The sequence below is a fragment of the Nylanderia fulva genome, unplaced genomic scaffold (assembly GCF_048542155.1).
Source record: "Nylanderia fulva isolate GAGA-0341 unplaced genomic scaffold, ASM4854215v1 Scaffold245, whole genome shotgun sequence".
In the NCBI taxonomy this organism is placed as follows: Eukaryota; Metazoa; Arthropoda; class Insecta; order Hymenoptera; family Formicidae; genus Nylanderia; species Nylanderia fulva.
Window position 1 is genome coordinate 69,778 of NW_028190309.1, and position 8,636 is coordinate 78,413.

Sequence of the window (8,636 nt, forward strand, 5' to 3'; positions counted from 1 at the left end):
AGCTGAGCACACTCCTCGCCCAGATCGAAGCTTGTCTTAATTCTCGTCCATTGCAGGCACTCTCAGATGACCCAGAGGACGTCTCTGCGTTGACCCCCGGTCACTTCCTCGTCGGGGCGCCGCTACTTGCTGTGCCGGAACCGTCATTGACAGGGCAGACGGTACCCACCTTGTCACGCTGGCGTCATTTGCAGCAGATGAGGGATCACTTCTGGCAGCGATGGTCATCCGAATATTTGCACGGACTAGCCTCACGCACCAAATGGCTCAAGGGAGAAGCTGCACCCCACGTCGGTGACCTCTGTCTCGTGCGCTCCGAGCTCACCCCACCGAGCCGATGGCCACTGGCTCGCATATCGCGACTTCACCCCGGGGACGATGGGATTGTACGCGTGGTGTCAATCCGAACGGCCACGTCCGAGCTTGTGCGCCCACTCGTCAAGCTTGTTTTCCTCCCGGGCGTGAACGACGCACCTACACCGCACACTGACACTTCGTAACGTCACACAATCATCACTTCATGCATCATAGCATCTGTCGCACGTCACTCATCTCATCCACCACCGCACAAAAAGAAAAAAAAATTATTTCGTTATCACCGCTCACTGCATTACACACTCGCCGTTCACATCAACCACGCGTTGTCACCGGATCAGCTGATTATTTCACACCACGCGTTTACCACGTGCTCTCATCGGCTCAGCTGATCGATTCACACCACGCGATCACCACGTGTATTTCGCCGCGCCGGCGCGCTCGCCCCACCATCGATCGCTATCGACTTGCGATTCCGCGACCGAAATACCATAAACATGTTGTCACTGCGCGACAAGGCGGGCGGGAATGTTTGAAACGCATAATAGAAACTACATGTAATAAAATATTATATCTTAAATAGAATATTCTAGAATATTCGCTTCCGATCGCAAGTCAACAGGCATATCGTTTTTATATGTTTTTTTTTTGAAAACATATCGCGACATAAATTATCCTGTCGTACAAAAACACGCTCGAAATATAAACAATTAACGGTGTCGCAACCGTTCTGCCGAATAATTATATTTTATTGAGCATGCGCGGCTTCTCACGGGCGCCTCGTTTCGCCAATAATCATCGTGATCGCCAGCTCGCGCATGCTTTCTAACAGCCGTGGTTCTGTCAATTTTGACAGCGGCCAATTACGCGTAATACACTCAGGTCACCTCGCGCAACTTTAAAAAGACGCAAAATTATTGGCGCTTCCCGAAAAGGTGGGTCTTTTGCGGAAACCCATAAAAGAGAGCTCGCACCCGAAATCACAGCTTTATCGCTTTTCCGCCGTGAAAACATATCGCAAACCGCTTATCAGATACACCGCAAAATTCGTTGACGACCGCCGCTATTCCGCACATTGATTTGAGTTCGATTTTCTCTGTAAATTAATTAAGATTGTAAAAGTTTGTTAAAGTGTTCGTTTTCTAATTGTTTTAAAATATTAAAGTCAATTTAATACAAAAAAGTGACTCATCCTTTCGTGCAGCGCGATCCTTTGCTCAAGCAGCGCGTTCGTGAACAGTAGCGTAAGAAAAAAGAACGTATATGCAAATAGCGTTCCGATAAACTCGAAGAAAAATATAATCGAATTTCACGAGGGTTTACCGCGCCCGGAAGATTATTCTTACGATCCACTCACCCCGAAATTAGTGATAATCGACGATCTTATGAGAGAGTCGTCATCGTGCGATGTTATCGTAGATCTGTTTACTAAAGGAAGCCATCATAAGAATCTCAGTGGTATTCTCATTTCGCAAAATCTCTTCCATCAGGGACGCGGACAACGCGACATATCTCTCAATGCGAATTACATAGTAGTTTTCAAAAATCCACGCGATCGCGCGCAAATTCGGCATTTAGCGCGTCAAGTATATCCGGACGATCCTAAGTTTATGGAAAAAGCGTACTACGACGCTACCTCGAAGCCTCACGGGTATTTATTGCTCGATTTAAAACAATCGACTCCAGATGAATATCGATTTCGGACGTGTATCTTTCCCAACGATAAGCTGCATTACGCGTACATTCCACGTAGATCGATCAAAAGAGGCGGAGGCGTATAAAAGGCTCGTATTCACACACGACTTGTCACTCGTGCAATTACACTGCGATGGTAAAAAAAGAAAAAAAATCGCAACCGGCATCATCGTCGTCGTCGAAGAATTCATCCGACGGCGCGGTAAAAATCGCTAGACGATCTATCGGCGAAAGAAACACGAATCTTTTGAAAACTTTATGTTATCTGAAAAAAAATCAAAGAACAGCGTTTTTACGTTCCGTCGATAATAATCTCATTAAGTGTATTCAAGAGTGCGTTTTCAATACTCTTAAAGGTAACGTACCGCTTGCGAGTAGTGAAAAGAAACGCCTTGCTAGACATAAATCGATCCTACGTCGTATTGCTGCGAAAAAAGATAATTTGAAAGTTAAGAGAAAACTATTGGTGCAACGCGGCGGATTCTTACCCTATCTTATTGCTCCTATACTCGGAGCTATATTATCCCGGATCATTGGAGATTAAAAAGGGACGCTATTCTGTGTATATTTGTTGCGTCAAATGTGAAAAAGATAAAATATTTACAATTCAATAATGGAAAGAGCAAAAAAAATGGTTTTAATTTCGTCGGAAAATCTCGAAAGACTGCAGCGACAACCGGAAATTTCCTCTAACGCGTCGGCCGATAATTCATCGAATAAAATTACCGAGATATCGAATGTGGAAAATGATACTAATAATTCCGTACGGACCCGGGAACTCCTTTGTCACGGCTCGATGCAGAGATGTGGCGTATTCTGAATCTCACACCTCAGGTCAGCGAGGACGAAAGATGGAAAATGTATAAGGAGGTACTTCAGCGTTATCTTCAATTTATTCGTGCTGCGAGAAAACGTTTACGCAAAAACGTGCACGTCAGCGATGAACGCGATGGAGAACAGGACGAAGACACGAAAGAGCAAGAGGATGATAACTTCGATGATGACGATAAACTTATGGAAACGCAAACTTTAATTACCAGCGACGGTAACATTAGCGCCGCTAGTAGTAGTAGTTTCGAGAAAAAACGCGCTCAATCAGCGGAAATGATACAAAAAATACATAATAGTGTTCCGAAAAGTTATCGTAGTAAAGCACGCTTGATAATGAAGCAACTGCTCCTTACTCCGTCATCTAAGATTAACTGGAATAGACAAGGGCTCGTAACTATAGACGGCGACATTGTGGAGGGTTCGAATATCGCAGAACTTATAAACGATGCGGTACGCGAGAGAAAAACGGTAGAAGCAACCGGAAGAAATCAGTTTGCTCGATTACTACGTGACATAGGTACGTCACCGCGTCTCATAGGAAATCAAAAGTTATTAAAAGTAGGCGCGCGATCTCGCTATATTACTACCGCGTTACCTCGCGGATCCTCCACTCCGATCACACGTTCAAAATCGCACAGTCACAGGTTAGACGAAGCGAGTGAAACCGAAGGAGATACGCAATTTATATCCGCCGACGAGGAAGGTGACGACGACGGTGACGACGATAGAACATTACCATATAACGTAGTTTCTCCGTCAAAGAGAAGAAGAGGTTTACTCGATTGGATAAATCTCAATTGATGGAATTCGAAAAATTGTATTACGACCCCTCGCATTATGCAGGCTACTCTGCGGTGGACAATTTATCGCGAGCCGTTAAACCGAATTTTACGCGTAACAAAGTCGTCGAGTGGCTTAAATCGCAGGATGCATACACGCTGCATCGTCCGGTACGACGAAAATTTCCTCGTTTACATTATAACGTAACAAATATCGATGATTTATGGGAAGCCGATTTGATCGATCTTCGTAATCTCAAGAGTTATAATGACGGCTATTCTTATCTATTAACGGTTATCGATGTGCTTAGTAAATTTGTTTGGGTAGAACCTTTACGTGACAAAACAGCTACCTGCGTAATAAAGGCCTTTCAACAAATATTTTCGAGAAACGAGGGTCGACTACCTGTATACTTACAGACCGACAAAGGCAAAGAATTTATCGCCCGCCCTGTACAAAATTTCTTAAAAGAAAAAGACATCCGTTTTCGCGTAACGCGCAATCCCGATATTAAAGCGTCTATAGTGGAACGATTTAATAGAACACTCAAGGAGCGGATGTGGCGTTATTTTACGCATAAAAATACACGTCGTTACTTTGATGTTTTACAAGATATTGTTCACGCTTACAATCATACTCGTCATTCCACCATCAAAATGCAACCCGCTGTCGTTACGCGAGAAAATGCTCGTACCGCGTGTGAAAATATGAAACGACGATGGGATAACGATAAAGAAAAGAAAAAGAAGCGTGGGCGTAAACAAAAGGCTAAATACCGCGTGAACGATCTCGTACGCGTCAGTAGAGCAAAAGTAACGTTCGAGAAAGGATACGAGGCGAAGTGGAGCGAGGAGATATTTCGAATTCATCGAGTTCTCGAATGGAGAAAACCCCGCGTATATGAATTAAGTGATTTATCGGGTGAAATTATAGACGGAATTTTTTACGAACAAGAATTAGCACCGGTTATTAAAGACTTACGCGACGAGGAATTTATCATCGATCGTGTGATAAAAAGCAGAGGACGCGGTAACAATAAACAATTATTAGTTAGCTGGCAAGGGTATCCTTCTAAATTTAACTCCTGGATACCCGCTTCGAATTTAACTATTCTTCGAAATGAGGGTGGATCAATTTCTTCTGGTTCTTCCAAGCAATAGCAGTATACGCTATTCCCCCGACAATAAAACCTCATCGTTCATTACGGAATTACCTCAATCGTTGCACTTACACGGTGACTGGGAAGTCGCGTTGAGCGAAATCCAATTCCCTAATACCTTTTTTCATGTAAGGCGCGGAGAAAATGTACTCAGTTTCGTCGATATCGACCCTCAAGTTAAAGAGAAAAATAAAGAAGATGAGGTGTTAACTTCGAAGGAAGCCGTAATATCAAATGGCGTTTATAATAATATGGAAGAGCTCGTCTCCGCGATTAATTCGTCGTGCAAAGAAGCCGGTTCCCATATTCGTTTGGAGCAAGAAAAATTTACAGGCGGTAGTATTTTTTTCTTCCTCGCGTGTCCCGCTGGTTGCAATCTGATTCATTATATGCATTTTTCCGATAGATTTTTGCAAATAATCGGTTTAGCTGATTTTATTTATAACGCTCCTAAGGGGAGAAGTCACTATTGTTCTATGCTCACGACATCTAAGCTTAATTCCAAAGAAAAATCTACTTCAATTTTTCTTCAACTCGGTTCTCTTGACGAAAATGGAGTACATCGCGAAGGATTCTATAGTTACGAAGCGTGTAGTTTGGCGCGGGGTATTCCCGATAAACTGTTCGTTTATTGCGATATTTGCGAACCTTACATAACAGGCGATGTGCAAACTCCTCTTCTCCGAATAGTGCCTGTCACAGGGGTGGGGCGCAATTACGAATATGGAACGAATCAAGTGAAATATTTCTCACCTCCGCATTATATCCCGGTGCGCCTAACAAATTTCCGACGGATTGAAATCGATATAAAAGACGATACTGGAAAAAATATACCATTTGAATCCGGCACGTTAACGGTGACTTTACATTTTAAACGTATCGATTAGATTTTTAAAAATACTCTGTAAAGATTTTTTTGATAAGAAAGAAGGATTTTGTTCATTAATATGGATTATTATTCGGAGTATTATAACGGATTACAAAACGGTGGAACTCGCGGCGGTGGAATTCCACGAGTTTTTGTCGGTTCACCCTATCAACGAGGTCATGGAATAGGTAGTTTTCTCGGAGGAATGTTCAGACGCGTATTGCCTTATTTAACTAGAGGACTAGGGGCAGTGGGTAAAGAAGCTTTGCGCGCCGGGGTTAATATAATCGAGGATGTTGAAAATAAAATGCCGTTAAAGGTAGCTGTCAAGCATCGTTTTGAACAATCGCGTGACAATCTTAAGAGAAAAGCTAGGGAAAAAATAAGTAGTCTAATGAAAGGTAGGGGATATAAATCGGATGAAAAAATTCATGTAGCGCAGTTTCCTTTCGGCAGGCTTAAGACTCACGTCGCTAAATCCTCGGTAACCGCATCGCGTAAACGTCGTAAGACAAATAAGAAAAAAAGTTTATCGAAAATCAAGTCGCGTGGGAAAAAAAGAACAAATACAAAAAAAACTAAAAATAATACGAGAAAAAATCGCTCGACTGTAAAAAGACTCAAGTTGTCCGCGAAACGGCGTAAAGCTAATAACGGTAAAAAGCGTACAGTATACGATATATTTTCATAATCGCCATTATTCTAAATACGCTTGTTTGTGACAATAACGTTGGTAGAGCAGGCGGTGAAAGAAAAAAATGTCATTTCTTCACACACACTCGAGCGAGTGTTTAAAGAGCAAGCTCGATCTCTTCTCTTTACCGCCCACGCAAACTAGCATCGAAAGTTCGCAATGGATTTATTACAAACCCGTGACCTCGCTTTCGGACGACTCCCCGCTAGAATTCGTCATCCCGGGTCACGGAGAAGAATATTTAGATCTCACACACACGTTATTAAGTCTTCGGGTACGTGTAGAAACCGAGCCGCTACCCGGTCTCGCCACCGGATCCGCCGTCAACGTGGGCCCCGTAAATCATTTTCTTCATTCCATCTTCAATCAAATCGACGTGTATTTCAATCAAAAGCTCGTGTCGCCTCCAAACAACGCTTATGCGTACCGCGCGTACATCGAAGCGTTGTTAAATTATTCATCACCCGCAAAAACTTCCCATCTAACCTCGTGCTTATGGGATGCGGATACACCCGGTCACATGGACGATACAGTAGGAGCGGAAGGCAATACCGCTATAGCGAGACGAGCTCGTTACATACGCGGAGGGCGCTCGCTAGATCTTATAGGTCACCTCCATTGCGACGTTTTCAATCAGGACAAATTCTTAATTAATGGCGTCGAGGTGCGGTTGAGACTCGTGCGCTCGAAAGATACGTTTTGTTTCATAGAAACTAATTGCACGTCGAAAATTCGTATACTCGATGCAAGCCTAATGGTGAGAAGAGCGAAAATAAGTTCCGGAGTATTACTAGCGCATGCTAGAATGCTGAGCAAAGTTACCGCCAAGTATCCGCTTACGAGAGTTGAAATTAAAACATTCACGATTCACAGTGGGGTTGTGGGTGAATCGTTAGATAATGTAATACTGGGACAATTACCGAAACGAATAATAGTAGGTTTCGTCGATAATAAAGCGTTTAACGGTGACAGAAAATTGAATCCGTTTAATTTCCAAAATTACGGAATAAATTTCTTCTCGCTATACGTCGACGGTACACAAATACCCAGTAGACCGTTACAACCGGTTTTCTCGTCTCGCGAACCGCTTTACATCGAAGCTTATCATACGCTCTTCTCAGGGACGGGTATCCATTTTTTGAACGAGGGAAATTCTATAAGTAGAGATGATTATTCTCGGGGATATACGTTATTCGCTTTTGATCTTACACCCGATCTATCCGCTAATTGCGCCGGTCATTGGAATCTCGTGAGACACGGAAGTCTTCGGTTAGAAGTGAGATTCGAGAAAGCACTCACCGAAACAATTAATTGTATCGTTTACGCCGAATTCGATAATGTCGTAGAAATCGACGCATCGCGTCAAGTTATCGTCGATTTTTCCGGTTAGCTTTTAACACTCGTTCACCAACATGTATTCATACACAGTAATGTAATACGCGATTAGAAAATTTTCCCCCTCCTCTTCCTTTGGAAATTTCGATGACGCTATTCACGAAGTGGAAACTATGTAACGCGCTAGAATGAATTCAGTTTTGTACGAGACACGAACAAACGCGCACGTTTCGCTAAGAGCTTGTACCTCACCAACGAAAATCTCACAATATGGACATAGTCGTCGACATACAAGGTTTCCACGATAAAGCCAATAAATTTATCGCGAAGGAAGTCGCCGTTGTCGCAATCGATGCTCCGATTGTCGAGCATTGGATTATGATGCCACCATACGCGTTTGGAAAATTACCCGCAAAAGCAAGACGAGAAAACAATTGGCTCTCACGAAATTATCACGGTATCGAGTGGTTCGACGGCTCAGTTAATCCTAAATATTTTACCTCGCATCTCCGCGAAATCGCAAGACACGCGCGCTGCGTTTACGTCAGAGGTAACGAAAAAGCAAACTACTTGAGGAATTTACTTTCCAGAGATATAAATAATTTGGAGGGTACCTCACCAGCATTTAAAAATCTACCGGATGAGGAGAATATCGTACAATATTGCGGTCATCACGGGATTCGAAAATTTGGAACCATTCATTGCGCGTTATACAATGCTTATAAATTAAAATGCTGGCTAAGTGCGCAAAATAATTGCGAGAACGTTTCGACCTCTACCGAAGCTACTTGTAGTTCTGACGAAAGTTGGGAAATTACCTTCGACGATAGCGACGATAAATACGACGCCGCCGTTTCTCGCGATGTAAATGAGAATATAACTAAAATACAAATAGAGGAGAAAAATCAGCAAAACAACGAACAGCAGATTGAAAAAGAAGAAGAGAGATTTGTGATTTC

The 8,636-nt window shown here is 43.0% G+C and overlaps 2 protein-coding genes across 2 annotated transcripts; both read left to right on the top strand.

The window, feature by feature from the left end:
- Positions 1-4,699: 4,699 nt before the first annotated feature.
- Positions 4,700-6,192, top strand: LOC146723017 (uncharacterized). The gene has a single exon (XM_085483339.1). It carries the CDS (start codon positions 4,741-4,743, stop codon positions 5,665-5,667), a length of 927 nt encoding a protein of 308 aa, XP_085339465.1. The 5' UTR covers positions 4,700-4,740; the 3' UTR covers positions 5,668-6,192.
- Positions 6,193-6,406: 214 nt separating this feature from the next.
- On the top strand, positions 6,407-7,732 carry LOC146723018 (uncharacterized protein F54H12.2-like). Its single transcript, XM_085483344.1, has one exon. It carries the CDS (start codon positions 6,407-6,409, stop codon positions 7,730-7,732), a length of 1,326 nt encoding a protein of 441 aa, XP_085339470.1.
- Positions 7,733-8,636: the final 904 nt, after the last annotated feature.